The following is a 15,212-nucleotide window of genomic DNA, read 5'->3' on the forward strand; positions in this document are numbered from 1 at the left end:
AAAGGACCTGCTTTCATTTGTAATTGTTCCGGAGATAAATTGACGTCATGGGTAAATGCAAGGATGCTAATGATCTTAGCAACAATCTGTCAAGAAGGACACCAATTCCTGAAATTGTCATTAATTAACAACATGCCACTAATTATAGGTATCTTTAATTGCATAGCAACCTAGGAAATTGTCAAAGGAAAGCCACCTGACACATGGAAATTATTTTTTAATTACTGGTAAGGCGTTCAGGCATCGTTCCAGCTTTTTGTGGCTTTTGACAATTACTATTATGAAAGTATTGGTCTAGCTATCCATCGAACTTCAACTTGAGATTCTCATGCATCTGATTGTTCCAGAACTGATTAACTTTTTTTTAAAAAAACTTTTAAAATTTCTATGAAATTTCTAGGAACTTTGCATTTTGTTCACGTATAGCCCAAAAAGACATTCAATCTAAATGCACTCATCTGTATTAATTTCCATGCAGCAGAATATGCAGCAGGGCTAATCAAACCTGCTGTAAAGTATTTAACTAAATCCCAAAGGGATATCCAGTGCAGTGATGTAGACACTAAACGCTGGTCCCACTGTCGGTCTCTCTGACAAATGAGAACGGTGAACTTTTCTATGACATCAACAGCTTTGTCCCATGTGAATATTTTCAGTGCGGGTCAGGCCCAATTATGTGCCGAGCCATCATTGATGTTGGAATCAATTATATCACAGCTATTAGGGAGGCTGACTGATGTCTGTTGCATAAACAAAAGATTTCAATTAGAGCGTGGGGGCCAGTTCATTTGTCTGGTGGCAATATATAGAGTGGTTGGCCTTTTAATTTCCTTTAAATTAGCCCTTAATGAGGCCATAATTGGCACCCAAGACTTTGCTTTCATATTTCAAGAGACGAGAAAAGAAATTTATAATTAGACGGTCTTATCTGAAGGCATCCTGCCTCCCAGATGACAGGAGTAAGTATCTCAGCCTCCATATTCCTGAGCTACAAAAGGAATCTCGGAAATACGTCACTGTGCAGCCGGCAGGACATGTTTGTGCGCGACACCTTACGTAGGACATGTCTAATAATATTACAAGTCAACAGACTTTCCAGGTTGATATTTCAGGAGTCACAGCAGGCAAAACATGTGTGGCTGGAGCGCGTGTGGTGTAATTGCTGCGTGCACCACGCCCTGGGTTTGGGAAGGGACTGGCATGGTGTTTCCCTTTTTATCACACTCCAGACCAACGAGCACATAGCTTTGAAATTCTGCTGTGACACACCCTCCTCTCAGGGCTTAGGGCCATTTGTTTTGGAGGGGAGCTTGGCCCTTAAAATAGGGTCAAAGTTTCATCATGTGCTGCACAGTTGCACTTTATTTTAGAAGTTCTATCAGAGAGCCATTTTTTTTAAGAAACCACATTAGAGCAACTGTTAAACGCAGCAGGAGATTTTGTCACACAAGGTGAGGAACTTTAAAGACTTTGTTCTTTTTAACAAAGTTATCATCCTTTTTGAATTCAAATTTTATTCCCATTTTGTTTATTTAAATTCTTTTTCTGCTGGATACTGAGGCTTTAATGATTAAAGTTGAAACAAGCTCGGTTTTTGCTCTTAAACTACAAGATTATATGTAGTTTTAAAAACTGCTTACAAGGAATTCTCTGAAGCGTGGGCTCCGTTGGCACTTACCCCCATTTACTTTAATACCTTTACATAAAAATACACAGCATCCAGTTGCTTCAGAGGTTTGTCAGAAGACCTTCATGAACAAACAGCATCCAGAGGACCAAAGAATACAATAAGACATGTCAGAAAGAAAGGAGAGAAACTTAGAGCAGAATTTCTTTAAGCATTTCCAAGAACATTGTTCAATCCACCATCTAAAACTGGAGGGAGTATGGCACAACTGCATTCCAACCAAAACATGAACATGCACCTAAACTGATTAATCAAAGAACCAGCCAAGTCCACTCATGGTAACTCTGGAGACACAGGTCATCTGTGAGAGCATATTGACAAAACAACTTTAGTTTTTCACATATTAAATGAAGCCACAGATAGTCCTGATTTGAGTTTGTTAGTGGCGTCCAACGTCTGTCCTCAAGGGCCAATTGGCCTGCATGCGACACACTAAAACTGTCAGGAATAGAGTTTTTAAGGTAAAGGATGAACCAAAAGGTACACGGTGATGTGGCATCTTGTTTTTATTTCTCATTAGTCAGCAACAAAGGAGCAGCTCCAAACTCGGAGAGACACTGGCACAAGGTAAACACAGACAGAATCCCCTGCCAAACAAGGACGCAACTCAAACTTAAATACTAAGGAGAATAGGTGAGGGGAATAACTAATTAGCGTACACGGGTGACACACAAGGGCTAAATAAACGGGGAGCTCTGGAGACAACTTGGGTCAAAATAAACCCTAACATCTGACAGGAAAACACACAAAGACCAAAGAAAAACCCCACAACACACTGACATCATGACAAAACCAAACAGTGGTTCATTGGAAGGCTTCTTCAGGAGTTTGACATGCTGAGACGATAGCTGAACTTTTTGAATTAGTTGTGTTGGAGCAAAAACACACCCAAACTGGCATGAGATCGGCCCTCAAGGACCTGAGATTGAAACCCATGATGTAAAATGAAAAGGCGAGGGTTGCAGGTCCAATATGTCTGGCACAAATAGAGGACTTATGCACCAATGACAGGATTAGTGTCCAAAGATCCTCTGAAATGGTCTATCCAAGGTCTTCCTCCCAAAGTGATCTATAGGAATTCAGGGTTTGTGTGCGTAGAAGCGTGATTTGATTGTAAATAAAAGATATGGCTCCTTTCAATTTAACAGTAAGTTTTAGAAAAATGTCTAAAGGTGAATCTTTGGGAAGGTTGGGAAAATTTGAATAAGTAGAGCGGACAAAGCTGCGCACTTGCAAGTATCTAAAAAAATGATGGCGCAGGATATCAAACTTTACAGAGATTTGTTGGAATGAGGCAAAAGTATTATCAATATACATATCATGAAAAGTTGAAATTCCTGTTCTCCGCCATGACAGGAAGATACCATCTGTGAGAGACCGTAGAATCTCATTCCGTTCTTGAAATAGGTTGACACGGACAACGAACGGGCGCGGTGGGTCCCCCTCTGCTGGCTTGGCCCGCAATGTGCGATAAGATGTGCACATTGCACATCTGCTCTGCCGAGCAGATCCTGAAGCAACTTCGATACAAACTTCGTCGACGGTTGACCTTCGGATCCCTCCGGTACGCCCACAAGGCGGATGTTATTTAGTCTGGAGCGACCCTCCAAGTCTTCACATTTCTTGGACAGTGTGTCCACTAATACAGTGGTCCCCAACCACCGGGCCGCGGGACCAATTGGTACCGGGCCGCGCAAGAAATAATGAACTACTTCCGGATCTTTTATTTTGAAAATCCTAAACCGGATTTTACCGGTTACGTCTTGCGTGTCAAAATTGAGCCAACTTGCAGCAGAATGAGTAAAAAAACAACATCGGAGTACTGCGCGCGCACCCCCCCACACCCCCTCGCGGTCCGGATGGGCTGACCGGTCCGCGCGACTAAAAAGGTTGGGGACCGTTGGGGACATTTAACGAGTTAACCGAGGTAGCTAGCCTCCCATCCTGATCGTTAGCAGTCCCAAACGAGGCAATTTTAGCTTCTAGCGGTGTCACCGCGGCTGAGATCTCCGTCTTAACGACATTCGAAACAATGTTCTCAAACCTGTTGATGAGATCAGTGCGTGAGTCGTTCAGCATCTCCTGCATCTTGGTTAGCAGTATGCTATTAGTATCTGGTTCAGCAGGAGCCTCGTGGTCAGCCTTGCTGCGAGTAGCCTTGTCGTTTTTCCCCCATATTCAACTGCGGTACTTACAAGTTTCACATCAGATATGTATTTTCGTTCACTAATAGTCCAGTATGTTCCAAAAAAAGTGTGTAAAGAGGTGCAAAAATTTACATTTAAACACATATCCCATCGGAGCACCAGCAAAACACGTCCTACATAGTCGGTGCTCAGCAGCGCCCCCGAACGTTGGGAACATTTTAAACACTCATGACACCGACCATTATGGATCATCTTTGGAGACCACTGACGTAGAAGAAGGTGCTCTGGTCATATCAGCCCAAAATATAACTTTTTTTTTTACTCACATGCACCCTTAATGCAGGGTTTTATGCATATTATGTTTCACCATAACATGCATGGTTATGGTGCATGCACCATAGCTGCTGCAAAAGGGTTTGGAGAAACTTTTTCTTCAGCAGAGACAACATAACTGGTCTCAGTTGATTGGATGCTTGGCAAACTAAATGCAGGGAAATAATGAAAAAAGAAACCCTGATTTATGCTGCAAAATATTTGAGATTTGAATGACAGTAAAAGGGGCCTCTGGCGTATGATGACTCGCGGGAGCTAAATGCAAATCTATTTTTAAATATTGTGTTCCTTTAATTCCGCTCCATACACATTCACTTCCTTTTGTACTGTAAATTCATTTTAAGACGTTTTTTTTAGTTGAGGTTATATAAAGTATGGATGGACATCGTTGTACTCCGTTGGCTCCAGTCTATACTTTATCCTAAACTGAACATCTTCTATAAAATATTTAGTATTTTCCAAGTTAGGATTTACAGCCATAAGAGTTCTAAGTGTACCAACAATGATAAATAAAATTTTGAAACTGTGATTGCGGTTCAAAATTTTAAATGTATCAGTGTTTAGTTGTTTAAAGGAAATCTAGAGGGAAGAGAAATCAAGTGATTAGATAAGAAAGTCCCAACCCGACCTTTTATCTTTGCCTTTCAACTCCCACGTTTGTGTTTGTCACTGACTGTGTGCTAATCGTCTCAGGGCTTAAACTTAATTTAACACTTGCATGTCATAACACTTGTCAGCTGTGACATATTGTGGAAATAATGTCGATGGCCTGCAGCTGTGGCACCAGCTGCACCCCCCTGAGAAAGAGGACAGAGTGAGTTAAGCGAGAGCTGGACTTTTCCTGTGCCCAGCCCACACTCAGGTGTCTCTTGAAGGAGGGTGTAATTTATCAGTGGTGTTATGAGTCTCCTTTCTCCTCCTCAGATTGTGTTTGAAGCCATAACCTCAGGGCAGCGCGGCTTGCTGGCCATCAAAGACGTTGTGGTCCAGGGCCACCAGTGCAGTAAGTCCATTTTCCCTTCACCATAAAAGAATATCATCAAAACTGTCATTGTCCTTTTCGTGACACCTTTCCGAATACCTGTGTCGCGTTTCTGCTCAAGGCCTTCCCACTTAGACAGAAGGGCCTCGAAGGATATGTTCCAGCCAGTCCCGCTATGAACCCCCTCTCTCTCTGCTCAATGAAGATTTACGAGGATATAGTTGACATGCTGAAGCACATATGGGGTATAATGTTGGAGAGGCTATCTGAAATCTATCCCTTGAGAAATGGCACAAAAAAGACCTCAAAGACAAACCCCAGAAACCATCTTGCAGCTTTTTATGTTTCACTGTATCTTCCTGCCTTTAACTTACAGCAGGAAAAACAAATATTGAGCATGTCAATGTTTTATTCACTAGAAAAATTTCTATTGATTTTAAATTTGCAGCAGATGTTGGTAACAACCCAAGTACTCCACGCATTCAAAATATCTATCTGTAGAAGGTGGAAGAACACAATAAATATGTATTGAATGCATGAAGAGAAAAATGCAGAAAGCCAAAGAAAGCAGCTATAATCTCCAATTTTCTAGAAAGAAATCATTTTCCTTATCAAATCCAATTAATAGCCCTGACTTAGGGCATGTAGAAACGTTTCTTATAACAAAGATATTTTACAAGAACCACATCACGATGGTTTCAAGCAAAAAAAAACTCTCAAGACCTTCACAGCCTTATTGCTACAAAACAATTAACTTTATTCTTCAACTTTGTGGGTACAAAAAGTCTCGCATCATAATCGAACTGCAGTCACAAATAGCAAACTCCTAATCTTAGATATCGCTCCACCATATACGCCTGTGAATTTTGCAATATTTCTGATGGAGGACCCAGACAAAAACATCAGAATTACTAAACAACCAGAACGAAATGTTGCTTGTAATTTGAAGACAGTGTGGAAAAATGAGAAATTCCACCCTAGCAAAGCATGCAACTAGTTGAGACATTTTTTGTGACGAATTTGTGTCTCATGACATGAAGTTGTTATTATAAATAAAGGCTTACACAAGTATTATATTTTAGTCAGCAATTTATTGTGTCATTCCACTTTATACAAAAGAACTAATGAATCGATACCGGGTTTTTTTGAGGGGACAAATGTTTACTGAGTTACTGAGAAAAAGATTTACATGTTCAAAAATTACATTAACTTCTCCTTTTGGTAAACAATTAAATCCAGATTTGTTGAAAGTTCTGTTATATAAAGCATACACTCACCGTTTTCCCTCTTCAGCCTTTAGGAGTTTCTTCATGTTTGATCTCCTGTGTACAGAAACTCCTGTTAGTCCCTGCAACTCCAAACCACTCAAGTTAAAACTGAAAGGTTTCCACACAACGTCTGAATCGATACCACATTGGTTCTCATCAATTGATTCATGCTTTGCTCCGCCCATCATAGCCAAAGTATCAGGCTCTGGTTGTCGGTCACTAATGACCTGCTCACCATCTGAAAGCAGCTGAATTCCTACAAATGTTATGTCAATAAGATGGATTTTTACAGCCAAACGTGCAGCATATGAATGTATTTGAGCAAATCAATGAGTCCTTGCGACGTGGTCGGTGTTTAAATGTGTAAGTGCGAGGGGATCAATAATCTACTCAATGGCAGTGGGGCTCCTTTGAGTGATAAGCAAAGTGATGAGAGCGACTTCTCGGTAAAGCCTGGTCAATTCGTTTTCTATTTATACGACCGCCAGCTCAGAGGTGTTATTGTGCCTTCGGGTGGTCTCCCCAACCTGCCATCATTAAAGAAGGGATGGAAAAATTGATCTGGTACCACACGAATTGGCAGAACATAGTTTTAAAGTAAGGATGGTTTAACAGAAAGGTCATAAAATATTAACAAGAAGTGTGTTGATGATGAAAGTGATAGAATTAGCTTTTGCCAAGTCTTTAGAGATTTGGTTATGTTTCGAATCAAGGTCGTTCCACTGAATTGCCCTATTTTTCTATGCGAACAGCAGTACTTATTAAAAAATGTTCTAAATAAGTTACTTTCTGTGGTCCTTTTCGGTCTGCGAACACACTGATAATGAGCTCAAATTGAAGAGAATAGTGCTTATTGAGAAATGCCCTAGATCACAGGAAGAATGCAAAGGAGAGACATTAGGAACTAGAGTTTTTCATTGATTCAAGATGAGGCTCTGGTTATTCACTTTTAAAGATTTTTGGTGAAATGTTTCTCACAAAGAGCCGCCAGCCTTCAACATTTCAAGGCCTTTGAGAGTTATTTACTCAGACCTCCAGTATTTCATATGAATCCTACCTGCAAATTTCAGTTGCTTGAATGAGACCAAGACGATTAATTGATCTTAACCTGCACTCTTATGGCACCCAAGTCTCATAAAATGTCACATCTTTTCTTTACGAGATAAACTTCTCTCTTTGTGAAGTCTTATGATACAGAAGTGTTTGTCTTTTTTTTTTAGTGAATACACCACACTTTCTGACTATAAAGGGAGTGGAAGTCAATGCTGGACAGACTGCATCGTTCCACTGCACCGTGAATGGACGCAAGAGAGACAACTTTCGCTTATGGCTACAGGTAAGTGATCACCTTTCTCTCCAGCTGAAGATGACCATACAGTAGTAGATTATTTAGATTTCAAACTGCTTAACCTACACATTTAAATCTCTAGTCTTGTAATCCAGGACGAGTTATATTTTTGAGTTGCTTTTGTAAAGCTTTATTATGTCTAAGCCTGTTTTGACCAGGTCTAATGTCTTTATAAGATTATATGAGAACAGCACTCAAAATATTATTTTCCTTCCTGCTTTGAACGGTCATTAAATATTTATTAAATAATCAGAGATGATGCACATATGAGAAAACCACTGCAGTAATATAAAGTTGTGCAATTACTTTTAAAAAAGGAATTATTGAGTTGATATGATGATTTGTCTTCAAAGTCTCATCAATATAATTAGAGCAGGCTGAAAGATACAAACTTTGTATTTACTACAGTATGTATAACTTTAGCTTAGCTGTGAGATCTCCAGTAACCCAACATTTCCAGATCAAGGAGGGTGAAAGCTAAATTACGTGATAAATTACCTGCATTTTTTCCAGCTTTCTTGTTTCCCACTTTTAGACACAATTAAAATAAACCACAAAGATGTCTAAACAAATTGTAGAATATATATATATATGTATATTTAGCTTTTTACATCTATTTGCTTTCCCTGAGTTCACCTCATTAACTCTGAAAACCACTTTCAGTCGTCTTTCCAAGGTAACCACTTCCAGAGTGAAAAGTGTTATTGTTAGTGCAACATCCGAGCAATGTGTGTATGGTGTGTTTACTGATCAGAAAAAGGTTGGATCTTTTGAGTTATTGACTGGCCAATGAAGCTGAAATTGTCTGATTCTGGTCAACAGTAGATTTCTCAGTGTATCTGTAAGAACGTTTGTCCTGAGTAATGCAGCTGGGGCCTCTGTTTTTTGGTGGGAAGTGCAGAATTTTGTTTTGGCTTTGGCCTAACCTGGGTCCAGACATTGATTTCCAAGCCTCTCAGCTGCTTCTACGATGAACTTTCAGATAACACAAGTCCTTACTTACTGCACCATCATTCCAAAATAAAGCCTTTGCTGCTTCCTTTTGCCCCTGTGTTTGAGGTGCTGCAGCTGCAAGGCAGGGGATTACAGTTGTTTCAGTTCACCGCAGTACAGTCTTAACCTACATAGATGTCGACTCCATGTGGATACGGCATGCTATATCTGGCATGGAGCTGTGCAGCACTCTTGCGTTGACCTTGTTCTGAGCAGCGAAGGTAGTGCATCTGGCAAACATAACCCGAGCTGGCTGGGCTGCTAAGCACACTGTCACACGTGTGATCGGTGCGAGCGTGACGCCGAGTAAAGGTCCTCTGCCAGGTACTCCATCATTTTAACAAACACATCCTCATTAGCACAGGAGCTGGAAAACAAACATTAAGTGAAGTCCCCCGATGACAGTAATGAAGAAATATTTCTAATGAACAAATGTCCCCCATCTGCCTGCTGTGAGGGGTGACAGCTGGGGAGGAGCCCACTGTTTGTGTAGGGGGGTGCATGCGTGTGTGTGTGCGTGTGTAGGCGTGCACTCCTGTGTGATAAATGTGCTCCTCTAATCAGCCAGCGATGGGAACGACAAGATGCAAACAGACAAGAGTTGACAACAAGTACGCCGAACTTGAGTTTCTAAAACACACACACACTCACATACACAAGGTCAGGCCAATTTGCTTATTGAACCTTTCCATTCCCAAGTCTCAAATGTGTGTTTGTCTGTGTTCCAAACAGGGCATCGGTGGACGGGAGGCCCCGATGAAAGCCACTAAACCTTGGAACAACCGCCGCTTCATTGGCACTTTTGATGTGGAGAACACGACCAAGGGCGACTCGGGCCGCTACCGCTGCATTGTCCACTCAGACAAAGGTGTTGGAGTGTCCAATTATGGTGAACTAACCATAAAACGTGAGTATTTGTCCAAAACACTGGCTATTGTTGTTTAGTGTTGTGGCAGCTGTCTCTATAAAATGATGTATATGAAACAGCGTCGTTGGAAAGCAAAATCTAACTTTCAGATGTTCTTGATAAAATGTAATAAGTCTGAGGCATGAACAAAGCTTCCCATTGATGTTTGTAAAGAATATAGTGAATATTCACCATTGAGCCTTAAGATGACTCCTATGTGCAGGTTAATTAAACAAAATGTTTAATCTTTATGATCTTTTCTCTCATATCTAAGCTTAATGTAGCTGCAGATGGCCATCATATAAACAGAACAGTACATTTATTACTCTGAGAGGCCAGCTTGTTTTGAGAAAGTTGCTATAATTTTGGGTAACTAAGAGTTCGTTTCATCTAACTCATAAAATGCTGCTGCTGGGCTGAAGTGGGCAGGAATACAAAAGGTTTCTGGATATGAAAAGTCCCAAGTCCAAAGGCTGGAGTGGTTCCCATCCCCATGACCTTCATGGATGATAACAAAAGACAAATAGAAAATGCAGCATGTCTTTTAGTAAAAATGTCCTCTAATGCCACTCTGAAAACACAAGCTGTTTAGGCTGATTTGTTGTCTGCATGACTTTAATACTTCTCCTATAAAGGCTGTCCTTGACTGAACGTAATTCCACCTAAAAAGACCAGAAAGGCAGGAGGCAGCAGGGTTTACAGTAACCTCTCGGATATTTCACTCCTGCAGTCATTTGATATGAATTTATGGAGTCGTCCGAAGCTAAATCTTGCAAGGCCCCTCTTTCCTGCAGCCCTATAGCCCGGTAATGGGCCTCTATATTTCTTCACCTCAATTTTCTCCCTGGTGCTCTCAATTGAATTTACTGCCCGGATTTTTTTTTATTCCTCAATTTTTTTTTGTCTCTGAGCTTTAAGTGATTGATAGGTTTAATCCTGCCCGTCCAGGATCGAGGTCTGTCAATCATGCGGGAATGGCCCAGCACAGACACAGCAAAGCGTAAAAAGAAGATAAAGTCTCCTTGCCTGAGTGTATCAGTGGGTTTCAGTGGCGTACTCAAAGAAAATTTACTGACACACCGGAGGCTCTCGGAATCACACTTGTGCATAAACACAGCAGCTAAATCACTTACACATCCCCACTAGACAGCAGTGGCTTTGCTGATCTCTGCTTTCAATCCATTACTTGCTACATACAAGGCAAACCTGTTAGGTGTAAAATTGTTGAGTCAGAAATATGTAAAACTCGCTCTCCTTGTTAATTCTTGTAATCCATCCCCATTTAAATTTAAATTCTATGCCAATTTCACATCTCAGTGACTTTGACTCATTCGAGGAGGATAAAAGACATTTTCCCACTCATAAGTGTCAGACATAAAATCTGATATCTCCTCTTATTGTACAAGTCATAAAACAAGCAGGAGTGAATTGTAAATCCTTCTTAAATGTGTGTTTCCCTGCGTCCGACACTCATTTTTGGAGGGGTGACCCTGGAAGCGACTCTGTGGATTATGACCCCCGCTGCAGTCACACATCCCCGCCCCTCGGTACCATACGCTGCCTTTTCCTTTAACAGAACGACGTTGAATGCTTGATTATCCCAGATAATCACGTCTGCGTTTCATGCCAGCGTTCTGTCAGATTTATGCGCCCGAGCGTGCTGCATGCATTTCCAGAGTGCTGTGCAGACCGGTCCCGGTGCAGGCCCGTCTTTCTGCCCGTTCGCCTCCGTTTTGATGAGATCTCCTGCAGAGCGGCCTATGGTTTTGAAAGGAGGATAATTACTGCCCCGGCTTGGAGCTGACTCCTTTTCTCGGCCCTGGTTAAAATCACCTGGAGCCCTTACTGAGCTCAGGCGTTGTATTCTGGGCCACGCTTTGCGGCTCGAGGATGTGAAGGTTGCAGATGTGTCGGCACTAATGAGAATAGCCACCCAAAAAAAAAGAAAAAAATCTCAGTTCAGTTAGGCTAGCCCTTTGTTTTCCTGTGACCACCTCTTCTTATATCAGGTGGCAGATCAATTCTTTACCATCCCAATTAGGAAAGTGTGCAACATAATGAGGATCTCTTGCATCTTAACAAGAGAGGCTCAGTGCATGTAATGGGAAAAACATAGGCGGATTCATAAACAGTGCATTCTAACTCATTTAACAACAGAGCTGAGTGGCAACTCTTGTTATTCCTTTCCAGTTAGTAGAAAGCAGATTTAGGTTGGGGGTTTGCACGTTCAAGTGTTTGAAGTATGTGCAGCTCTCTGATGATTAGTTGATTAATCAGCTTATAACAGACAATCCATAAATCCCACATGAAAAAGGAATTGTTTTTTTCTCTGTATGTACCAAAGCTGTTGGCACCACTGCTGTTATTACTTTGTAGTACTCCCTTTTATCAAGCAGTATTTTGACTTCTCCTGGAACATTTTGCAAGATTACAGCAGAGATGGGGATCTTTGACCTTTGACCAGCTTCCTCTATTATGCTCTGTTTTCTTCAGTTCACTGAATTTAGGTTTAGTGAATGAGATTTTGTTTTGTGATGCTTTCCTGTGCATAGCTGACCATATGTTTTAGATCCTTTGCCAGTCAAAACTCCATTGATAACTAATATTTTATTCAACCGTGTGTAACTGTAAATGTTGTATTTCAAAGAGTGATGTAGGTTTTCAGGCCCTTTGGAAGAGAAGCAACCCACAGCATTACAGATCCTCTTCCATACTTTACAGTAGACATGAGGATGCTTTTTCACCTAGTCATCATTGGTTTTACACAAGACCCAGCTGGAGAGATTGTTGTCAACAAACCTATATTGTCAATCCTATTCCATAGGATTATCTACCACTGCCACTCTGGCACTGGATTATAAGTATTCCACATTAACAGTACACTTCTTAAAGCAACAAAACCCAATTTGAGAATACTGATAACTAGTCTGATTGCAGATATTCTTGTGGTCTTTTTACACCTGATAATTTTTTTAACCCTTTCAAAAACCTGTTGCCCCCCTCGCTTGTGGTGGCGTTGCACCAAGAACCACTGAAGGAAATGACATGAAAACCTCTGATGAAGACACTGAGTGAAACTTCCTTCTTCACTAAATGTAAACATTTAGTGAAGAAGACTATTAGACTATTGCACTTATTGTGGGATGGTGCAATAGTCCACTTCCTGCTTATGGAGCGGTCTCTGGTCTGCTTGCTGTTCACATATGCATTCGTACTGCATCAGATTTCACATCAATCATACTGAGACCTAGATTTTCATCTGAACCAGAGTTTGTTTTTTTGATTTGCATCAGTTTGATTGTGCTTTTGCACCTTCCCAAATAAACCGGACTTTCAAGGGAAATGAACTGGAGTTTGATTAAAGTGGACCAAACAGAGCTGGTGTGAATGCACATTTTGCTAGCGTAATGCATCACAATACTGTATACTAAACTATAAACTCTCGGGGTGTTATGGTCAGAGGTGGGCAGAATACCCAAAAATTAAACTCAAGTAAGAGTAACACTGCTTTAACATATTTTTACTCAAGTAAAAGTAAAAAGTAACTGTCCAAGAAATTACTCAAGAGTAAAACATATTTAGTAAAAAGTCTACTCAAGTACTGAGTAACTGATCAAATTATCAATCATTTCATATTTAAAAATTCAGATCAGATGAACCAAAATATAAAGTTAAGTGGAAATTTTGGTATTTCCGAGATGAAAATAGCAATAATTCATATAAGTAACAAAAAAACAAGATCAGGCAAAATATATATTTTTTCCAGATCAACTTCTGCAGGTGTGTGTTTATGTCTGGTGAATTTGTGGTTAAAACATGTTTGTTTTTCAGTTAGAGAAGTTACTCACTGTGGGTAGAGAATCCAGAGGTTTTACTCAAGTAAGAGTTGAAATACCTCACAGTGAAATTATTCAAGTAAAAGTAAAAAGTACAGCTTAGCAAAAATACTCATAAAAGTACAAGTTACTCGAGTTAGTGTAATTAAGTAACATTTTTCTAGTTACACTTGTAAAACACTGAATTGTTGAATATTAAAAATATAGATAGTAATAAAATAATGGCAGTAATTGTTAGTTTAAGTTGACGTCGGGTTCTTCCTGGTGTAGTTGTGGGTCCATGGTGATGTCAGGGCGTGAGAATGTGCTGTGGCCGGCAGATGCTGTGGAAGGCCAAGACGCAGCTGTCGCCAGGCCGTTTGCCCGTCTGGTCAAAATCATGACAGCAGCTGCTCTCAGAGCACTGGGCACATTCACCGCTGTCATCTGTGCACCGTCAACCACTTCCAGCGAGTGACTAGCTGGCTCTGAAGACCTTTCAGGGGCCCTGCTGCATGAAGCTCGAGCATTAGGAAGCGAGTTGCTAATGAAGTCTTCCAGAACTTGAGTGTTTTTCAGTCTTGTAATCTGTTATTTGAGGCGCATCTGCTACAACTGAGCAGAGGATTAGTGCACCTACAGGAATTATTTCATCAAAGTGAGAAGCTGTGGCTTTTGTGAATCAATATCTTCTTGTGGTTGCTACTGGACTAGGCCACTCTAACTCATGAATGTGCTTTGGTTCAAATCTATTCAGTGTAGCTCTGTCTGGGTGTTTAGGGTAACTGTCCTATTTAAATGTGAACTTTTGTCCTAGTCTGAAGTGCTTTGCAGTGTTTATATCTACTCAATAAGATACTAAGCCTACATGACTTCTACGAAATTAACAAAGTAGTCTAGCTTTTGTAGAAAATGGATCTCTAAAAGTATTGATCCAAAAAATGGAAACTGTGTTGTGCGACTTTCTTATTAAAAAAAGGATAACATTTCCACATTTCTGGGAGTTATATTGTTTTCATTTTTGAGCTTGGAATTTTAATTGCTTGACAACTGTGATCCTTGATCTTCACTGATGTGCACAAACTTCCTAAAAATGGGCTTTATTTGGCTTTGCCATTACCGTGAAGGCCCATTATTATTTTGCTGCTGAAGGCAATTACAAAGCTGTTAAAAGGGCTGAATTCAAATAAAATAATACACATTTGAGTGTTTTTTGCAAAAGGTTTAAAAACATATTTTATTTCCACTTCCAAATGATGCACTACTTTTTATCTACAAGAGGATTTCTGAGGAACCGGATGTAGTAGTTCTTATAAATCAGTTCAATAGTTTCTCGATAAACCAGTCATGACTGAGTCAGCAGCAAAATACTTTGGCCATTTGGTCTCCTGCATCATAAGATGCTTTGCTTTCAGGAGCATGATGGCAAATGTACCAGTAAAATCTGCCAAGTGAGTCATCGCACTTGCTTACTTGATCTAGGAATATGTTGTTTTCCTGATGCATCTTAATTTTTCCCTGAATTATGCTGTAATGTTTCTAAGTTATACTTGATCTCTATGTGACCCACTGTTTTCTGTCCCTTATATTGATCTGAATGTTTTTTTGCCTAACTAAGTTAAACCCCTTTTAAGACATACCAGACCATGAAAGCCCATCAGAACTAGCCAGTGTTTGAACTCAGATTTCAGGTCACTGTATTGTCTTGTCTGGCTCCAACATGGAGACTGAT

The 15,212-nt window shown here is 40.4% G+C and overlaps 1 protein-coding gene across 11 annotated transcripts in view; it reads left to right on the plus strand.

Moving 5' to 3' along the window:
* The window catches only part of ptprm (protein tyrosine phosphatase, receptor type M), a 197,334-nt gene that overhangs the window by 62,144 nt on the left and 119,978 nt on the right, over window positions 1–15,212 (plus strand). For all 11 annotated transcript variants that reach the window (XM_023335485.1, XM_023335484.1, XM_023335486.1 and 8 more), the window contains exons 4-6: window positions 5,092–5,170; window positions 7,638–7,753; window positions 9,491–9,665. In XM_023335485.1, coding sequence (XP_023191253.1) covers window positions 5,092–5,170; window positions 7,638–7,753; window positions 9,491–9,665 — 370 coding nt within the window. The remainder of the gene's footprint in view (window positions 1–5,091; window positions 5,171–7,637; window positions 7,754–9,490; window positions 9,666–15,212) is intronic.

Source organism: Xiphophorus maculatus, chromosome 6, assembly GCF_002775205.1.
Source record: "Xiphophorus maculatus strain JP 163 A chromosome 6, X_maculatus-5.0-male, whole genome shotgun sequence".
Taxonomy (NCBI): Eukaryota; Metazoa; Chordata; class Actinopteri; order Cyprinodontiformes; family Poeciliidae; genus Xiphophorus; species Xiphophorus maculatus.